The 20774-nt window shown below is 53.7% G+C and overlaps 1 protein-coding gene across 2 annotated transcripts; it reads left to right on the forward strand.

Annotated features, from left to right (window-relative positions):
- Nucleotides 1-12259: 12259 nt before the first annotated feature.
- On the forward strand, nucleotides 12260-17127 carry FOSB (FosB proto-oncogene, AP-1 transcription factor subunit). Of its 2 annotated transcripts, XM_052656289.1 has the most exons (5): nucleotides 12260-12910; nucleotides 14808-15128; nucleotides 15376-15483; nucleotides 16449-16613; nucleotides 16754-16878. In XM_052656289.1, the coding sequence occupies exons 1-5, from the start codon at nucleotides 12785-12787 to the stop codon at nucleotides 16754-16756; spliced, it is 723 nt and encodes a 240-aa protein (XP_052512249.1). In that variant the 5' UTR covers nucleotides 12260-12784; the 3' UTR covers nucleotides 16757-16878. The 2 variants fall into 2 exon arrangements, with proteins under 2 accessions (XP_052512249.1, XP_052512248.1); XM_052656288.1 differs by having other exon boundaries at nucleotides 16449-17127.
- The last annotated feature ends 3647 nt before the right edge of the window (nucleotides 17128-20774 follow it).

Below are 20774 nucleotides of genomic sequence, written 5' to 3' on the forward strand. Positions count from 1 at the left end.
TCAATTTAAAAAAACCATTAAAAAAATAACACCTGGCATCAGGACACGTGTGGAGGCCTCAGATCAGTTGTTCAGAATCTCTCAGGCAGACTCTCCCATGTTATAATCTCTGCCACCTCCTTCTCTCAGATTCTGACCCACAGCTTTTGGGTGTGGGACTGAGGCAATCCTCCTTTATCAAGTTGCTGAGGAGATGGGGCTCCCTGTCAATCTGCACTGCCGTGTGTGCACACTAAGTCGCTTCAGTTGTGTCTGACTCCTTGCAACCCCACGGACTGTAGCCCGCCAGGCTCCTCTGTCCATGGGATTCTCCAGGCAAGAATACTGGAGTGGGTTGCCAATGCGCTCCTCCAGGGGATCTTCCCGACCCAGTGATCAAACCACATCGTTTATATCTCCTGCACTGGCAGGCAGGTTCTTTACCTTTAGTGCCACTTGGTACTCCATCTGATTTTGCACAAAGGAAAGAGCAGAGGCCCAAGGAGCAGAGGAACCATCCCGACACCCACAGCACTCAGTTGTGAGGGGATTGGTGCTGTTCAGAATCAGTGGACTCCGGGAACAAATTTGGGAGTTAAATGAATTAAAGAGAATCACAGAGACACAGAGGGAGACCCAGAAATGGATAAAAACCCAGAGAAAGGGGAGTGGGAGGGAGGCAGAAACCCAGAAAGGGACTCAGGGGAACAGAGATAGAGAGTGACAGAAAAGCACAGAGATGGCATAACAGAGACAGAGAGACAGCAGAAAGATGAAGAGGGAAACTGAAGACATATTAAGACACAGAGACTGAGACACAGCATTTAGGGGGATAGAGAGACACCAATAGAGGCATATTTTGCATGAGGCAATATACATGATAGGCTTGACTTCCTAGAAGCAGCCAGTGCCACAGTTTGGCAATTGCAGGCTTAGCAAGCCAGGTCTCCTCCCTAGGCTTGACATGTAGGATGCACATTAAACACGTTTATATAACCTGCCCTCTGTGCAGAATCTAAGAGCTTTACATAATGTAGCCCCATGAGTCATGCTGCAGACATGGGGCAGTGACCTGACACACCCAATGAGAGCGGACCCCTCACCCAGGACCGTTACCTGGAAGTGACTATGTGAGAAGTGAGAGATCACAGGTTTCACTGAGGAGAAAGCAGAGGGTCAGAGAAGGCAAGGCCTTTGTCTGAGGTCACACAGCCAGGAGCCAGTAGAACAAAAATTCCAATCACATCTGCCTGATTTCCTTGCCTTTGCACCCCAAGACACAAAGAAAGGCGATGACTGAATGCCCTGCGATGTGTTATTTCATAGAGTAGAGGAAATGATAGTTAAACATCAGCAATAATATGACAGCCCCTGTGTATTTAGCACTCTGTGCTGCAGTAAGTACTTTACAAATACCATCTCATTCCAAATCCCAGTGAGGTAGGGAAAGAATTCAGTTATTAAAGAATATAATAACACCTGTTATGTACAGAGCACTTACTATGTACTAAGTACTTAACAGGATTTCATACAGTCAGAGTTCTGGAGGCGGATGATGCTATCACTCCCATTTCAGGAAGCAAAGATGCTCAGAAAAAAGAAGTTGCAGGTCAAGGTCACAGAAAGGGTATTTGAACCCAGGTCTCTCTATCGGTTTATCTTTGCCACCCACTCTCCCGTGGAAGTGCGTGCCTACAAGTGCGCCTATGCACGTGTGCAATCGATCTAACATCTTGCACTAACATCTTAAAAACTTTAGTTCAAATATCAACAGTCCCCAGCTTATACCCTTTTCTCTACTCTAGGAGGGTGTAAGCCAGCCTCCGATTCCCTAAATCTTTCCAACGCCTGGGCAGCGACCCTCCCTTCTCCCTGCAGAGCCTCAGTCACGCCGCGCGGTCCAGCCGGATCTCGTAAAATGTTCCTGCCTCTTTAAGAGAATGAACAGTCGGCCGGCGTTGCCTGGCAGCGCCTCGGCGGTCGCCAGGCAACGTCAACAAACGACTCAGCCGCCGTCTCCGCGCTCTCCGCCCCCCCGCCCGCGCAGACGCGGTGACGCGACGGGCTGTGGAACGCCGTCGCTTAGCAACGTGAAGGCTGTTTGTCCCGGGCCTGGCCTCGCGGCCGCACAGGGTACAACCAGGACCGGCCCGGGCGGACAGACGAGCCGTCCGGGAGCCCGGTGTGGGGGGGGGCGCTGCGGTGATGGAGCGGGGGAGAACCAGGCCCCCAAATTGCCGGTTTCCCTTTAGACAGCCGCCGTCTGCTTGTCACCCGCTCCTCCTGTCTGACCTAGGACCGCCTCCGCTGGGTATCTGTCCGTCTGCGCCCCCTCCTCCCCGGCATGTCTGTCTGTCCAGCATCTCCCGCGCGGTGGCTGTCTCACATTCCCCCAAATAATAACAACTAAAATAGACCCAAGCACACTTCTCTGGCCTTCTGCTTTTGCCTCAGACTCCCAGGTTCCCCGGTGCGCTGTTGAGTTTGGGGTCCCAACCAGTGGAGACAGGCAGGGCACACACACACACACCGGAGCCACAGCGCGAGAGCTCCCTCCCGCTCCTTTTCCTGCTCCCCTCGGGGTTTCTTGCCTGTCTTCCTCGAAGCTCTTTCATCAGACAGGCAGCCCCAAATCCTTCCATCCTGTGTCCGGGAAGCTGTCCACAGCTGGGAGGTTTTAGTAACTCATCCCCAACACACACCCCCGACACCCCCGAACCAGTAGCTTCATGTGACCAGGGCTGGGGCAAATCTCCAAGCAGAGAGAAAAAACTGGGTGTTTGACTGTGAATGGTTGTGGCTGTAGGTGAGTGATTCTGTCCGTGACAGTGTCTATCTGGGGTTTCCTGTGTGAGAACATGCTTATGAGGGCTCCCTTCATGTGTGTGAGAGCAACTGACGGACTCAGGGAGTGGTTTCCTCAGTTTGCACTTGTGTAACTGGATGTATTGGAGAAGGAAATGGCAATCCACTTCAGTATTCTTGCCTGGGAAATCCCATAGACAGAGGAGCTTCGTGGGCTATACAGTTCATGGTGTTGCAAGAGTTGGACATGACTTAGCGACTACACCACCACCACCAACTGGATGTATGGGTATCTGAACCCTGCTGACTATGTGTTTGGGTGTGTGTACTTGAGTCTTTTTGTGTAATCATATGTGAAATATGACTATGTAAGTACCTATATACGTATATTGGAGAAGGGAATGGCAACCCACTCCAGTGTTCTTGCCTGGAGACTCCCAGGGATGACGGAGCCCGGTGGGCTGCCGTCTATGGGGTCGCACAGCATTGGACACGACTGAAGCGACTTAGCAGCAGCAGCGGCATGTACACAGCACTACAGATACACACATTCGGGTGTGTACAGTTTTGCTTTCAGCTTGCCTGTCTCTGTGTGTGTACGTGTACAGTTCTGGATCTCTGTGTATGGTCATCTTGTGCGACTGTGCAGGTGGCTGCGTTTGTCAGTCAGTTATCTCTCAGTTCTTTGCACAGAATTTATCAGTCTTTAGTTATATATTTCTTTGTTTACTGTCTCCCCTATGGGGCTGTGTGCTCCATGAGGACAGGGCCTAGGGCTGTCGTGGTCACCGCTGGATTCCCAGCACTTCTCTGCACACAGTAGGTACTCAGTAATTACTGTTGAGTAAATGAATCTGTGACTCATGTGTCCACGTTGAGTGCACATCTGTGTAACTGTGTGAATGGTTCTGTGTCTCCTATGTGTGCCTTCCAGCTTTGCAGCTCTTGGTAAGCCGTGTCTAGTTGTATAGCTCTGATTTTCAGCACCACCACACTGGGAAACATAGCTGGATTTCAGTCAGTATTTGTGGACTTGAACCGTATTAGCATTAAGACCTCTATGGACCTCAGTTTTCTCATCTGTAAAATGGGAATAATTGCCCACACTCATGGGACTGTTGTGGGGAGTAAATGAGTTCCTACAGAGAACGTTTAGAAAGTGCTCAGCACAGAATAAACTTACGAAATACCACACTTGACTGTCAGCAGTATTGTTACTTCCTCTGTGTGTGTGCCCTGTAGCATGTGTCCAGAATATGAGTTACAGGTTCAGGCATTAGCTGCGTGGTTTAGTGTCAGTTCCCTTCCTATAAAATGAGCGTGACAACAGGCTTCCTCCACGGGTGGCTGTGACCAGATGAAGATGTGTCTCTAAGTCTTGACCCTGGTATAAGGACCTAGGGAGCCCTCAGTGTCTGCTAGGCCGATCATGGATGAAGCTCAGGTTCTGGGAAAGGCAGTGGAGGGTAAAAGTTTGGGGGTAGGGAGAACAGAGGCTTAAATCATTCATTGGAATGGGGAACGAGGAAAGTCCAAGAGGGAAGGAGAGGCACCTGCTGCGGCAGGCTGGCTGAAGGTCAGAGTCCTGAAAGGACTTCCTCCCAGGGGCTGTTTGGGAGCCAAGGATTAAAAGTAACTGGAGCTGTTTGGACAGCTGCCTGGAGGAACAGAAACTAGCCTGAGTCTTGCAGCCTGGTGGGATCTGGGGAGGGGGGATAACAATAGCAATAATAATATTATAAAACTTTCAGGCTCTGATGGGGCACTGTGAGGAATTTCTGTCTTATTCTCAGCTCTGTCCCCAGTGTCTGGAGAGCCTGACACAGGAGAGGTGCTGAGAACATGTGTTTGAATGGCTAGTTGAATGAATAAGTTAATGAATGAATTCCATCCCATAACAATCTGTGAGTCCTGGTCTCCAGGGGAGGTGGGGAGGTTCCAGTGGGCTGCTGGGGCTGGCCTGGGGTCTGAGCCTCTGGAATCTGCCTCCTGCCGGTCCCCTAGTCCGCTGTTCCCACAGCTCAGGGGTGTGGAGGGCGTGGAGGGGGCCGGGAAGGGAGTGTCAGGCTGCCTGCCGGCCGCCAGCCCTGGAAAGCTGCCCGGAGTGTCTGCAGGAGGGAGAGGGTAGCTCTGGGCCTGAGTCACACTCAGAGAAACCCCGGACGCATACCTGGCCGCTGACATCACAGACCAGGGCACCCCCGGCGACCCAGACAAGCTGACTGAATCACAGGCGGAATTCAGCCACCCCGGGTGCGGGCACGTGGCCCACTGTGACACCCCTCCCCCGACACCCCCGCGTGGCTGTCTGGCTGTGGGGGCCAGGCAGGCCGCATTCGGGTCAGTGAGGGGGCACAGGCCTGAGTCAGGGACGGGGCAGCTCCAGCCTGAGACCACCCAGTCCAGCCACAGGCATCCTCAAGGTGCAGGAAGGGGAGGTGGGGGAGGGGGGGTCAGCCGGTGGGGAGGCCCCTGGGCCATAAAGAGGAAACCCGCACTGGGTATGACTGTGAGACTGTGGGTTGTGGCTAGCAGTTAGATGACCTGCTGGGGGTGGGATGGGGTCTGGGTGTTTGCGCAGAGAACAATGGAATCACCCTACGTGTGCTCACGCACACATGCACGCAAGCACACACACCCCAAAGTGGGGATGCCCTGCCTCCCCCACCTACTACCCCAGAGCCTCACTACCAGTGTCGGAACCAGTCTTCACTTCACACAAACCTGCAGGTTGGGCAAGTTCCCTAAGGGCTCCTGGCCTCAGTTTCCTGATCCGTTGAAAGGGGATAATAATAATTATTGCCATTGCAGCTTACACTTACAGGGAACTTATTTTCTGCCAGGCACTGTTCTAGGCATTTTTACATACAAACTCATTTATTCCTCAAAACGCTAGGAGGGAGGTGCTGTTATTATCTCCACTTTACAGATGAGGAAACTGAGATCAGAGAAGTTGCCTGCCCAGAGTCACACTGCTAGTGCCCTCCTTATAGTGTATCAGAAGACTTAAACAAGAAAATACAGCGGATCTGTAAGGAGCAACAGGCACATGGTTAGTTTTCTCAAGTGACTGCCAGCTATATTATTACTACTATTATTTTCATTCAAAGTGCAGCTGGAAAGGTCTCCAAAACTGTCATCCACCTTGGTCCAGTCCTTCCTTTTAGCTTCCTGCAGGCTCTCCTGCTTCCTCTTCTTTGGTCTTGGATGTCTGTAGTAGGGAGAGAGTGTTTTCACAGACTCCCTCCTTATCTAAATCTTTTCAGGATCTGACAGCAGTTGCCCAGACCCACCTCCACCAGCAAGTCCTGACTTGCTCAGGCCTCCCTAAGCGCTCCCACCTCCCCACCCCCATGCCTGGAGTGGTTATAGCCAGTGCTACACCATCACACTGTGTGGGTCTGAGGATGGGTGAGAGGTTGGCTCCCACAGTGAGGGGGTTCACAGGGCCTCTGGACCAGGGCCTGAGACAAGTCAGCATCTGAGAGTAGCCTCTGCTCAGCAGTGTCTGCATGCCCTCACACGTGCAACTGCGTGTGTGTAGCTGTGAGCATGCGTGGGAAAGAGGGTACACAGTAATGGGGTCTGAGTATGTGATGCTGTGTCTCTGTGTGCCTTGTTCTGCAGGTTCGTATGCAACTTTGAGCAAGAATGTGAAGCTTCCCTGTGTCCAAGTGACTTGGAGGCGGGAACCTCCACACAAATGTGGGTGGCTAAGAAATTCTGCCAGTCCACAGCCCTGGGGGCCTCTCTGTGGCAGTGGGGTGCCTAGCTCTGCCAGTTTGTGTGTGTAGAGCTGTGCGCCTGTCAGTATCTGTTGTGTGGTGTCTGTGCATTTCTGCAATGTGTGTGCACGAGAGCGTGTGTTAAGCTGTGTGTGTGACTGTGTGTTCGCTTAGTTCTTTGTGTGTCTGTGCAGACAAAGGTGAGAGGTGTGCATGCACATTTGTGTTGTCTGCCTGTGTGTCTGTCTTTTTGTCTCCACGGTTTGGATTCTGTAAACCAAGCCTCCTCCTTCCCACCCCTGACGATGTGTCCACCTCGACCCTAGGAGGACCCAGGGTCACCAGCTCAGCTGGGAAAAGACAGGGAGGACAGACAGGCGACTGTTTATCAACACTGAGAGCCAGGTCCCAACACCCGTGTACAGCCGCCCCGCCTGTCAATTAGTCTATAGCATCTTCCCCCTTCAATCCATGAAATGGCAAAGGAACAGATATGTTTCTGTCCAAGGCAGTCTGTCAGAGTTGATAACTGAGTGAGTGAGTGGATGATGAAGAATCATTTAATCAACAAATATTTACTGAGCACCTGCTGAGTACCTGGCACTGTGCTGGGGATGTGGCTATGACTTGGACAACCTCGACTCAGGTCTGAATAATAATACACCCCAATGAAGAAGAGCAGATTGTCCCCAGAGAGTGATGAACCCAGACAGGCATAGAGGGGAGGGGGGCTCTCCAAGGGAAGGGTGCTAACCCAGGGAGGGCTTCCTGGAGGAGGGAATAGAGGAGCTGAGACCTGGAGGAAGAGAGTATGAGCTAGAGGGAGGAAAAGGGGGCATGCTCCAGGCAGAGGGAAGAGTACATGCAAAGATCTGAAGACCAGGGAGACAGACCACACGAAGAGGAGGAGGGGGAGGCGAGACTGGAGTGGTTGGCCCCAGACAGGTCATGCCAGACCTTGTGGGCTGTGGTGAGTGAGGAGTTTGGATGCAGGACGCAGGGGTACTAAAGGAAAGCTGAGTCCCAAGTTTGGATGCTCTGCTTCCCTGAAACTCCACAGACACCGCCTCCAGGAGGCCTCCAGGATAGCTCAACGGAGAGTGGGCCCAGCCAGCCAGTGACACTCACTACTTAACCCTGGGCCCAGAGGAGCCAGCAGTTACTAACCAGCTCGGCTCTACCCTCTTGGAGGTCACAGGCGCCGCAGTAGGACCTACACCCGCCCATGTGCGCCCTCCCCCTCACGCCTCAGAAACTCTCACAGGCCTGTCTTCCAGAGCCAGAGCCTTGGAATCACACAGGGGCTGCCTGGAAACACACAAGACGACACCAGACACGTGTCGTAACCAGATTCCCCAGCTGGCTTGATTTCACAGAAACAGCTGAAAAACCCTGTTCTCAGGTTTAACCTCCCTGTGCCTCGGTTTCCTTCTCTGTACAATGGGGATAATATCAGAACCTACTTATGGGGCTGATGTAGTGTGAGGATTAACTGAGATAATTCATGTGAGCAGAGCTAACTGTTTACTTCCCGTATGTTCTTCCTCTTTTTTTTTTCATAATTTCATTTATTTATTTTGGGCTGTGCTGGATCTTCTGTGCAGGCTTTCTCCAGCTGTGGGAGTGGGGGCTATTCTTTGTTGCAGTGCTTGGCCTTCTCATTTGCAGTGGGTTCTCTTGTTGCAGAGCACAGGCTCTAGGCACGTGGGTTCAACAGGTGCGGTCCCTGGCTCTAGGGCACAGGCTCAATAGTTGTGGCACAGGGCCTTAGCTGCTCCACAGCAAGTGGGATCTTCCCAGACCAGAGATCGAACCCATGTCTCCTGCATTGGCAGGCAGATGCTTCACCACGGAGCCACCAGGAAGCCTCTCCTTGTCATTTTTATTGTTAAATTTCAGAGCCGGAAAGGACTTTCAGAGCCCATGGCCATCTAACCTTCTTGCCCTATGGGTGGGGATATTGAGGAACACAGTAGCAAGGGTTTTGCCAAAGGAAGAATTAAAGAATGAGGGCTCCCTTTGGCAGAATTGGGTCTCCCAGGCTGTTTACAGGATGCTCTGAGCAACCGCAGCTGTCGCTGCTTCCCCACCCCCAACAGGAACAGGAGGCTCAGGGCTCCCCCTGCTCCCCATCACCTGCAGAGCCCAAGCCCTTGGGAGCCAGGGCAGGGGTCCCGCCCTCTCCCCTACACTCAAGTCCTCCTCTTCCTCCTGGAAGCTCCCTGGTATTGAGCCTCATGGAGGAAGACATGCCTTGCCCCCGCCATGCTGCGAGGGCATGTCTGCGTATATGCTCAAGTGAGACTGCGTGAATGTGAGGGTGTGTGTGTGTGTGTGTGTGTGTGGTGTGTCTCCAGGGCCAATTTTTCCCTTAGGTGCAGAGAGCATGGTACTAGGACCTATGATAACTTTAGGGGTCCATATAACTGTTTAATTTCTTTTCTTTGGTTGGCCAAAAAGTTCATTCGGGGTTTTCCCTAATATCTTCTGGAAAAACCCGAACAACCTTTTTGGCTAACCCAAGAAAACCCAAGAAGAACTGAACTTCTAGGTCAAGTGAAATGTTTTAATATTCAGTATTTGTCTTTATACCAATGCAGTCATGAAGAAATACTTTTAAAAATGTCTTTATGGAGAAACAGGCCCACAAAGGCAAAAGTACTCAGGACTCATGAAAACGGCAATGTGACCTGGCGTGTCTGGTGGCTTTGTTTTATTTTTTATCGTTACTTATTTTTTAAATGAATTAATTTTTTTTTTTTTTGGTAGGACAGCATGTGAGATCTTAGTTCCCTGACCAGGGACTGAACCCACATACCTTGCCTTGAAAGGGCAGGGTCTTAACCACTGGACCACCAGGCAAGTCCTAGGGTGGCTTTGTTTTAAAAACAAAACAAGCCCCTCCATTGTGCCAGGCATGTTCCAAGATATTCACTTCACATGATCCTCCCACCAGCGTCATAAGCTGGGCACTATTTCTCCTCTTCTCCAAGAACAGAAAACAGGCTCCAGACTTCACCAGCTCAAGTTTATCCAACTACTAAGTGGTGGGATCAGAACGTAAGCTCAAGGCACCTAGTTTCTGGGTCTGCCTATGGGCGGGGGGCGGGGGGCGGGGGGAGGAGGGCAGTAAATGCCCAGTGCCTGTATGAGTGTCACCATCTGCCTGTCAATATATCGACACATGTAACTCATTTAATAATAATTAAAAGCAGGGGCTACATTCTTATCCTAGCTCTGCCACTAATTTGCTGTGTGACTCGAGGCAAGTGACTTCACCTCTCTGGGCCTCTATTTCCTTGCCTGCAAAATGATAGTTCCTACTTCCTAGGAGTGTTGTGAGAATTAAATAAATTAATGCAAGTGCTCAAAAGAATTAACACACAATTGTCATTGTGTGTAAAGAGCAACCACAAGTATCTATAGTGAGGATGTGCCTGTCACATGTGTTGGTAACCATGTGAAGGTGTGTTTCTATGTGTGGTGTGTGTGTGTGTGTCTGTATACGTGTGAAACCTGAATGCCAAGTATGCCCCTTTGAGGACATGCCAGCAGTTGTGTGGTCATAGAGGCCACCTCGGTTGGGGTATGAAGGTCTCTGAGCAGCGAAGGTAGGCATTTATGTGTCTCCTTTATTCCGTGGGAGAGGAGATGAGGGGCTTGGACAGAACAGGAATGAGGGGTCACTCCCTGTCTGATGCTGGAGCCGAGTCACTGCCTGCTGGTGGTTGCTGTGTCATCTCCTAGTCCCCTCCCTACTCCCAGACTGGTGGCAGACAGAGGGGGCGTGGGGGAACGAGGTGTTTGAGGCTGGGCTTTTTTCTCAACCTCCCAGTATTGAGCCCCTGTCCCTTCAGCCTTCGCCATCTCCCTCCCTCCTCCCCACTTTAATGCGTTGTTTGTGGCTGGGCTTTTTTCTCAACCTCCCTGTATTGAGCCCATGTCCCTCCAGCATTCCCCATCTCCCTCCCTCCTCCCCACTTTGGGGACAGGGAATCAAAAGTCTCCTGGGAATGAGGAAGACCTAACCCCTCCAACTTGGCTTCATACCTAATGTGTGACCAGGAGCCAGCCCTCCCCCTCTCTGGGCCTGTGGGATTCAACAGTTTTAAGGTGCTTCTTCCTCTGTGCCCTGGCTGAGCCAGGCTCCAACCTGGGAAGGAAATGCCAGGAACTCAGGTTTATGAAGCAGCTGGTGAGATCCTTACCACTATGTGCCAAAGAGTTGGAGGCTTCCGGGTCCGAAATACCCTAATTAGACTCTTGAACCACATTTCCTAGCAGGGTCTGAAATACCTTAATTAGACTCTTGAACCACATTTCCTAACTGGATAGCCAAGTAAGCAGCTTGCTCCCACCCACCCCTACCCCCTGGCCCCGCCATCGCCCCCCAAGCCCGACCCGAAACCTGGGTTATAATAGTGTATGCTGTGAGCAGACAGGAAGAGGTTTGCAAGGTGTATCACTCCCCACCACTGGAAGTTGTTATTTCAATAATCCCAACACCCAGGTTTTTCAGGGAGTGTCACTGAAACAGGCAGCTCTCGGAGGAACAGAACGAGAATTCTGGGTTTGAATTTCTTGAGATCTTGGGCAAGTCGTGATTTATCCTTTCCCTCTTTTATAAAATGAAGATTTTCCTCCCTTAAACTTCTGAAGCTGTACAAGGATTGAAAACGTTGTATTGAAAGGCTTAGTACAAGGGCCGGTATTTGGTAAATGCTAAATACGTGGCATCTATTATTATTATTATATCATTATTGTTACTATCATTTATTTCCCACCCCACCCCTCCACCGCCGTCACACATATTTCTGACTATGAATAAGATTATAAAGCAGAAAGGGGAGCACCAGCAGCAGCAGCAGGGACACTTCACCTCAAGTTTCATTCCCCTTCCCCCCCAAACCCGCGTACCTCCCAAACGCCGCACCTCTGGGGTCAGTAGGGTCCAAGATACACACTCTTTGTCCATCCGGGAAAAGTTAAGCTGAAGTTCAGAGAGAAGAAAAAACAAATTTTTTTTCAAGGTTGCACAACTAGTCAGGGCAGAAGCTCGTACGAGCCTAGGGACTCCACCCGCACCTCCACTTTCTCCTGTCTCGGGACTCAGTTTCCTCGCCTATGTGACTACAACCACAGACCCAGAGTCTCCTTTTGAAGATTGACCTTCCTCTCGAGAGAGGGCGCTGCACCATCAGGGGAAATGGGAGGGGCGGCCAGAGGGATATGGACCCCCAAGTTGGGGTCTCCCCAGCCGGGATCCTTTGCCGGATTAGTCTAATAACCTATTAATACCAGCCCTCCCCCGTCCCCCGGGCGGCACTGGACTGCGCAGGCGCGGGCGGGTTCCGCAGGCGCGCCGGGTGAGCGCGCGAGCGAGCGAGGGATTCCCTCTGACGTAATTGCTAGGATACCAAACAAACACTCAGCCGCGCCGGCCGAGCTCCTTATATGGCTAATTGCGTCACAGGAACTCCGGGGAGACCGGCCGGGATCCCCTCCCGCCGAGTGGTCCAGAATGCAGCCCCCAAGACCCCCAAGGCCACGAGGGTGATGCAGATGATCAGATCGAGGCTAAGACAGACCTCTTGCCGGACGGTGCGGGGCTGGGTTCACAAGGGCCGGAGATATCGAGAAGTTTGCCGAGTGAGGGACGGGTGACGTCAACAAGGGGGCCGGGCCCTGGGCATATAAATACAGGCTGGCGGCTCCGAGCTTCATTCATAAGACTGAGATCTACGGTCAAGACTGGGACACGCGGAGCTGGAACTTGATTGTTGTGGTTCTTCTTCTTGGGGGCTGTGAAATTAGGTTTATTTTCTTCCGGAAAGTTTTTGGAAGGATTCTTCTAGATAATTCTACATTTTATTTCGGAGGATCGACTTTTTTTTTCGTCTTTACTACTCCCTCCTCCCCCGTGGGACCCGCCGGACGCGTGGAGGGGATCGCACCCGAAGCAGATTCTGTACAGCAGGACAGCGCTTTCCGCCTCTGGGGGAGCGATCCCCCCTCGCCCCCGGGTCCTACGGAACGTAGACTACCAGGAGGCACAGCGGCATCTTGTGGGGGCCTGGGCACCGCAAAGGAATTACACGGAAACTTTGCCATTGTTGGAGCGGGACGCTGCCCCCGCCCTGAGTTTCCCCGGACAGCGCACTTTGGGGACGCGCTCGGCTCACCCCGGACTCGCACCTTTCTTCCCCCACCCGGCCATAGCCTTGGCTTCCCGGCGACCTCAGCGTGGTCACAGGGGCCCCCCTGTGCCCAGGGAAATGTTTCAAGCTTTCCCCGGAGACTACGACTCCGGCTCCCGGTGCAGCTCCTCACCCTCCGCCGAGTCTCAGTATCTGTCCTCGGTGGACTCCTTCGGCAGTCCACCCACCGCCGCCGCCTCCCAGGTAAGTTCTAGAGGGCTGGGTTACTGCTTTGTGGTTTATAAATTTAAATTCAAGGGTGGCGCGAGCAATCCCCTCACCCCAAATAAATCTAGGATCAGACAGGGAGTAGGCTCACGGCGCACTTTGCAAACTGCAGAGTCCGGACGTGCTTGCAATTGGTTGTGTGCGTGGAGCGCAGGGAGGGAACACAGAGGGGTGAGCTTTGGGGGTGGGGAGAGCGCGCCGTTCAGTGCAACGTGTGTGAGGTAGCAGGGCTGAGAACTTTTAGCCCGTTCGGGGACTGCCCCCCACTCAGGTCACCAACCTGAAGCTAGAGCGGTTAGGCAGGTGGGGGAAGCTTCCAGTAGCCTCCTCTCTTTTTCCTCCTCCATCCTAGCGCCTACTCCAGCGCCGGGTCACCCTCGATCCAGCGGGAAGGCGGGCCTCGAACCCTCGGTGGCGCTGCCTCCGCCTCCTGCGCGGAGACGTAACGGGGGACCCGTGCGTAACGGCTGACGCGCTGGAATCCTCCGTCTGACGCGGGGCACGCACGGCGCGTGGCGCCCCCTTCGTCCGCCCCGCCCCTGACGTCCCGGGAGCGTTCTATTTTGGAACGCCGGGCCACGTTGCTAAGGGAGGGGGCAGCTCGGCGTCCCGATTGGCCGCCGCGGCACGAGCTGTGGCCAATCAACTTTCGCTTCCTATTTGTAGGGCGCAGTTTCCTTCCCACAGTTCGTCCCCGGAACCTGTGGTTCTCCGGCGCTAGGGTCTCTTTCATGGGCCTCTAGAGGCAGAGCGAGGGGATTCCTGTCGCCACAGTAGCGATCTTCTGCCACCCAATGAGTCCGCAAGGACCTGGCAGGGATCCTGTCCCTCCGCTCTCAGGGTCAGAGCGTGTCTGTGTGCCAGGGTTCCTTTGGAAGACGTAGTGACCGTCACCCACCTCTCCAGGCACACACAGACACATTCTCACTCCCTCTGCTCCGGACGCCGGGTGCCTCCGGTGTGTCAGAAAATAGGACTAAAGCCGCTAGCCCGGGGGGATCCAGCCAGGTGGTCTCCAGGAGCCCCGCCCCCTCTGAGTTTCCCGGGCGCTGATTGGCCAGTGAGCCAGCCCATCCCTCACCACGCCCCCCGCGAGAGTAGTTGAGCCTTCCGAGCAGTTCTAGGATTATATTTTGGGGGTGGGGGGAGGACATGAGCGCTGCTAGGGCTTGGGGTCTCAGGACCTACCCCACCCCGCCTCCGCGACAGTCTGTGGGAGCCTGGCTGCTCACTTGCTGTCCTTGTCTGCCCACCGTAACCTGTCTCTCGTCAGTCTCACTCTGGGGAGAGACAATTACTTGAAACGTTGTTCTAAACTCCTAGACCCGTCCCCCAACACTCTTTTAACTGGGACCCCCCGCCCCTGCACGGGGGTCTCATGGACCCTCTAGTCCCTTATCCCTGCGCTCAAAGGGGTGTGTATATGTGTGTGAGTGTAGAGGAAGGCTTAGCCTAAGGCCTCTCCCTCTCCCTCCCCTTGCCTCTGGGGTGGGGGTGGGGTGTTGTGGCTGTGTGTGTGGCTGTGACTCCATCCCGGGGGTTCTGTCACCCGGCTGTGTCCAGCCTCCTCCCCACCCCCCACACCTAAGAGTCACCAACCCGGGGTGTGATTCACCACCCGCTGGAACCGTGCAACCTTTCCCCGAGGAAGAAGGAGGAGGTAGAAGCCAGTTGCACAGAAATCCTCATTAACCACTGCGTCACGGTGTAGTGGAAGGGTGGGTGTTGTGGCTTTTTGCCTGTGACACACACATCCACACCCGCTGGCCCTGTGCTCACTCACCGGGTCGGTGTGTGTATGTGTGTTGGGTGTGTGTGTGTCGGTGTCTCTGTTTGTGTGTCTACGCCTGTGTGTGTATGTGTCACCCCGTAGGAGTGCGCCGGTCTTGGGGAAATGCCCGGTTCCTTCGTGCCCACGGTCACCGCGATCACAACCAGCCAGGACCTCCAGTGGCTTGTGCAACCCACCCTCATCTCTTCCATGGCCCAGTCCCAGGGGCAGCCACTGGCCTCCCAGCCCCCGGCCGTTGACCCCTACGACATGCCAGGAACCAGTTACTCCACACCGGGCCTGAGTGGCTACAGCAGTGGCGGAGCGAGTGGCAGTGGTGGGCCTTCCACCAGTGGAACCACCAGTGGACCTGGGCCTTCCCGCCCAGCTCGAGCCCGGCCTAGGAGACCCCGAGAGGAGACGGTGAGTAAGGAGCATCAGAGCTTGCTCTGGGGGCTGGCAGGGAGGAAGCGAGAGAGGCAGGAACTTTCCCACTCTTTGGATGAAGGACCACCTGCAGCCTCAATGCTGCAGAAACCCTGTCCTCCTCCCCACAGTGAGGACTTGGTCCGTTTCTGACTCCTGGGGGTTCTTGACGAAGAGGAGGTTCAGCATGGAGGGGGGGTACACCGTGTCCCCAGATCTCACCATCTCTATTTCTCCTACTCAGCTCACCCCAGAGGAGGAGGAGAAGAGAAGGGTTCGCCGAGAACGAAACAAACTGGCAGCAGCAAAGTGTAGGAACCGGCGAAGGGAGCTGACTGACCGACTCCAGGCGGTGAGGGTGGTCCCTGGGGTGGGGTGGGCTGAGGGAAGGCTGAAGGGGGGCTCTCTCTCCCTATCTTCTGCTGCCCACCACCACCTGTGCCTCTGTCCTGAACTGAGAGCAAGAGGTTCCACATGTGGAACTGGATACAGATGGGGTCAGCCAGCTCACACACACTGACCCTCACATACTCCTGGCCAGTCCCTGTCCTGGTTGATGACCCCCTCACGCCCCTGACCACTTGCCTGGCCTTCACTTTATCCTGAGGGGGACCTAGGAGCGACCTTTAATAGAGGGATGCTTCAGTCATGTCCCTTTTTTGGTCTTGGGCAAGTGATAACCCTTTTTGCCTCAGTTTTCCATCTCTTCAACTCCTCATTGAATCTCCTAGCTTTAACATTCTGGAGAGTCTGAGGAACAAAATCCTTTAATCCTATGTCAATTCCCCCACCATCTGCCCCTGCCACCTGTAGTTCTATCTTGGGCTGGTGGCCTGTGCCAAGGTGCCCCTCAATTTTCATGCCCTACCTCAGTCTGAGAGTTTTCTACGTTACGCTTGTAGGGTGACCTGCTCACCTTGGAGGAAACCAGGGAAATTGTCTACTTCCCTAAGCTACCTGGTCTCTTCCCTGGGAGGCAGAGGGGAAAGGGTAATGAGGTGAATAGGGGGCATGAAAACCACGTGAGGATGGTTGGTTCATTCAACAACCCTCCGAGTGCCTCTTGCAACCAGAGACTTCCTCTGTGTACCTGGCCCTTTGCCAAACAACCACTGGACAGATGGGGAGACTGAGGGTCCTAGAAGGCAAGACCCCTCCCCCAAGTCCCCTAGCACACCAGGCCTCTACCTCAGGGAGTCTTTCAATCGGGAGTAGGAGAACTGGTTTCAGCCATGACCCACCTTCTCCAGTCGCTCACGGCCTTTTCCTCCTTCCTTGCTCTCCTCCGTGCTCCGCCGTGGTCATCGGGGACCTCAGGAGACAGACCAGCTAGAGGAAGAAAAGGCGGAGCTGGAGTCGGAGATTGCCGAGCTCCAAAAGGAGAAGGAACGTCTGGAGTTTGTGCTGGTGGCCCACAAACCGGGCTGCAAGATCCCCTACGAAGAGGGGCCCGGGGGGCCCGGGCCGGGCCCGCTGGCGGAGGTGAGAGATTTGCCGGGGTCAGCATCCACTAAGGAAGATGGTTTCAGCTGGCTGCTGCCGCCCCCGCCACCACCGCCCCTGCCCTTCCAGACCAGCCAAGACGCACCCCCCAACCTGACAGCTTCTCTCTTTACACACAGTGAAGTTCAAGTCCTCGGCGACCCCTTCCCCGTTGTTAACCCTTCGTACACTTCCTCGTTTGTCCTCACCTGCCCGGAGGTCTCCACGTTCGCCGGCGCCCAACGCACCAGCGGCAGTGACCAGCCTTCCGACCCCCTGAACTCGCCCTCCCTTCTTGCTCTGTGAACTTTAGACAAAACAAACACACACACAAGGGAGAGAGATTTGGACGCGGAGGAACTGGAGGAGAGGGGAAGAGACAAAGCGGGCGTGTGGTTTCCCTGCCTCTCCTGCTTGACCCTCTGCTGCCGCTGCCATCGGACAGGAGGACTTCCTTGTGTTTTGTGCTGCCTCTTGTTTCTGCCGGCCCGGCGAGGCCAGAGAGCTGGTGACTCTGGGGGCACGGGGTGGGGAGGGGATGGACACCCCCCAGGCTGCCCACTGCTGCCTGTGGGCCGTTTCATTTGGACCCAACCTCGGGATGGGGGGTGGGGGCGGGGGCGATGCCCACCTTTGGGCTGGAGGGAGCGGGGTGTTGGCAGTGGGCTGTGGGTGGGTTGGAGTTATCTCCAGAGAGGCCCAACAAGGAAATGCCACCGAACCCCCAAAGTGTTTCTCCTACGCCCACCCTTCCAGGGGTGACTAGGCTGGTTCTCCCTGCCGCCCCCCACGACCTCAGCTTATTTATCCAACATTTCCACGTGCTTCGATCCTCCTCCGAATTGAGCCCCCCTTTAAAGGGAAGTTGATGCCCCCCCCCTTTGATAATCTTCCTTCCACCCAGACCTAGTCTGAAATGTGAACCTCCCTCCCTGACCGTCCAGCTGCTCCATGCCGGCAAAACTGGCTCCGATTTTGAATTTCCCACCTCCTAAGCTTCCCCCAACATCCAGCCCCCAGCCCTCCTTCCTGATTACAGTATTACTCTCCCCATGCCCGCCACCCACCTCCCACAGCCTCCCCTCCTGGCCTTCCTTGTTGGGCCTCTCTGATTCAGGCAGCAGGGGGCGCTGTGATGCCTGTCCTGCTGGAGTGTTTTATACTGTGAAACGAGTTGGCCGGATTGTGGGGGGAGCCAGGTGGGACAGAACCCCTCCGGAGGGATTGTGCCCCCGACTCCTCAAAGCCTTTCCGTGGTCTCCCCTCCCCCATCTGCCTCCTTTCTCCCCTCAAAATGAGTTAGACTCGAGGGGGTGACAGAATCAAGAGGGGATGACAGTTATCCATCCACGTGGCCTCTCTCCTCAGGACCCCCCCCCCCCTTCTCCGCGCCCCAGACCAAGCCCTGGCCTTTTTCTTTAAGGCCTGTCACCCTATCCCAGCCTAGGACGCCAACTTCTCCCTTGCCTTGGCCTCCGACAACCTTTCTAGAAAGAGAGCAGGGGGAGATCGCCAGGGGTCCCCGACATTTTCCCGGAGAAGATTTAAAGGCTGAGGCTTTGACCCCCACCACCCCCTAATATTTTTGGACTGGCAAACTCCAAGGGGCTGGGTTCCCTGAGATCCCAGCTTCCCCTCGCCCAGCCCCAGCCCCAATTTTCGGTTTAGGTTCCCTAACCCTGCCTTTCCCTGTGTTTCCCCTCATGAGGATTGTATCATGAGGCCAATTGATATTTTTTAATATGGGGTGGGTCACGCCGCCCTCTGTGCTGCATGGAAAACATTCCACTGCCCCGTCCTGCGGCTCCCGCCCTGAACCCAGACGCCCCCAACCCACTTCCATGGCTATTTATCCCTTTCTTGATTTGCGAAAGACACTTATATCTATTATGTATAAATAAATATATTATATATGAGTGTGTGCGCGCGCGTGTGAGTGTGTGAGCGCTTCTGCATCCTTGGCCTAGATCACGTTGGCCCTCAAAGCCATGCCGTTGAATTGGAAACACTGCTTCTGGAAACTTCCAGGCTGCCTGTCTCCGGCTGCCTCTGTCTCTAGCTGTCTCTTTTCTGGCTGTCTCTGGTTGTTTTCTGGCCATTTCTGGCTATCTCCTTCCTGAGTCTCTCCCGCCTCTGTCTGTTCTCTGCCAGTTTTTACCTGACTCTTTCCATGTGACTGTCCCTGGTTCTCCAGCCGTCTTCTGACTCTGGGTTTGTTGGGGACCTGATATTTTATTTTTGTGAGTAAGCCTGAGGGATTATAGATTTTTGCAATCTGTATCTTTGAGAATTCTGGGTGCGAGTGTGATGCTGTGAGCAGGGCCTGCCCCTGCAGACCACAATGTATTGAATCCCCAACCCCCCCCCCCCCATGCTGTATTTGTGATTCTTTTTGTATTTTGCACCTGATCCCCCGGGGGCTGGGGCTGGCTGGCACTGGGCCGCTACCCTCCTCCTCGTGGTTCTGCACTGTCGCCAATAAAAAGCTCTTAAAAATGTATCCACCAAGCTTCAGGGTCTCTTTGCTCCTGACACCCATCATCTGCCTTCCTTTCAGCAGGAGGGAGTAAGGTTAGATTGCTACAGGACCACACACACACACATATGCTGGAACTCTTATAGTGAATCAGTCAACAGCAGGATGGAGGGAGGCTAGACAGTCAGGAGGACTTCCCACACAGACAGGCTGTACCTCCTCCTTGAAGAAGTAATGAGGCAGAATATTAGCCATGAGGTGTCTGATACCAAAATACTAAAGGCTCAGGGAGGTTTCCAGGTGAGGGAAGAATTTATACTTGACCATGTAATGCTCTGGGGTTGGCCTGAGCAAAAGTGAGAGGTAGAAAAAAACTTGAACTGTTGAAGACCACTCAGGTACATTGGGAGTCCTCAGGGTTATGTGAATCATAAAGCTTGGATCACTTTACAGTGAAGATGAGTTTCCTTTTGCTTTTTCACATGATCACATCTTCTGAGTGAGGAACATATTGGGGACAACCCAAGACTGACTAAACCAAAGATATTGCCACTTCGTCCACAGATACACTGAGCCATCCCCATTGCAAGATCCAAGCCCACTCTCATTCGCATAGCAGCAAGCACTTTGAGAATTGAAGTACTGGTCCAGAGGTTAGGTGTCTTAGTAAATGACTAAGCAGGGGGATTTGTCATAATGGGATCCCTTAATTTATTAATTAGCTCAAAAATGTGCTAACTTATTAATTTCGAACTATTACTTAGTTCAAACAAAGTCGGACGTGACTGAGCAGACGCATACAATATTATGTGTCCAGGGCTGGGGACACTGCAGAGACCGAGACAGCCTCAAGCTCCCCCTCCCAGGGTTCACAGTCAAGTGGGGGGACACAGACCTGTTCCCAATCAGGGATGATGTAAATTGGGCAGAGTTGGGGGGTCCATGGGACTTGGGGGCCCTGTGGGGGCACCTAACCTGGTCTGGGAGTCAGGAAAGACTTCTGGGAAGAGAGGATCCCTAAACTGAGTCTTAGAGGATAAACAGAGGGGATAGAAGGAAATAGAAAAAACTGAGTCAAATGAACCTGAGTCAAGTGCAAAGAGTTGACGGGGGAGGGCTTGGTACATTGAGGAAACTAGAGGTTCCCGGGGGCTAAAACAAAAGGTGTGAAGAGAGAGGTTGAGCAGGGACCAGATTCTGCAAGCTAAAATTCCAGACTAAGTTTAGATCTTCTCTTGAGAGTATTGGGGAGCTCTGGCAGGTTTTGGCCATAAGAAATTCAAGGACAGTTTTGTGCTTTAGGGAGACTCCTCTAGCTGCCAGGCTGAGGGTAATTGGAAAAGAGGCAAGGATGAGGCAGAGGACCAGGGAGGAGGCTAGGATGAGAACACTGAGGTGTGTGTGGGGGGGTGCCTGGAGCAGCACCAGGGCTGTGGGCTGGAGAGGAGGGGAAGGATTCAAGACTTCAAGGAGGCAAAACAGGCAGGGTTTGGTGAGTAGTTGGCTTAGGAAAAAGACAGCAGCGGGCAGTGGTAAATAGTATGGTCCAGAGGTGGGAGAGCCCTGGGGTTGGAGGCCTCTCAAAGGTGATCCTGGTTAAAAGGCTTCATCTTTCTGAACCTCATTTTTCTCAGCTGCAGAATGGGCTGAAGGGTATCAGTGAGCTTATACATGCCAGCGCTGAG

Source organism: Budorcas taxicolor, chromosome 18 (assembly GCF_023091745.1).
Source record: "Budorcas taxicolor isolate Tak-1 chromosome 18, Takin1.1, whole genome shotgun sequence".
In the NCBI taxonomy this organism is placed as follows: Eukaryota; Metazoa; Chordata; class Mammalia; order Artiodactyla; family Bovidae; genus Budorcas; species Budorcas taxicolor.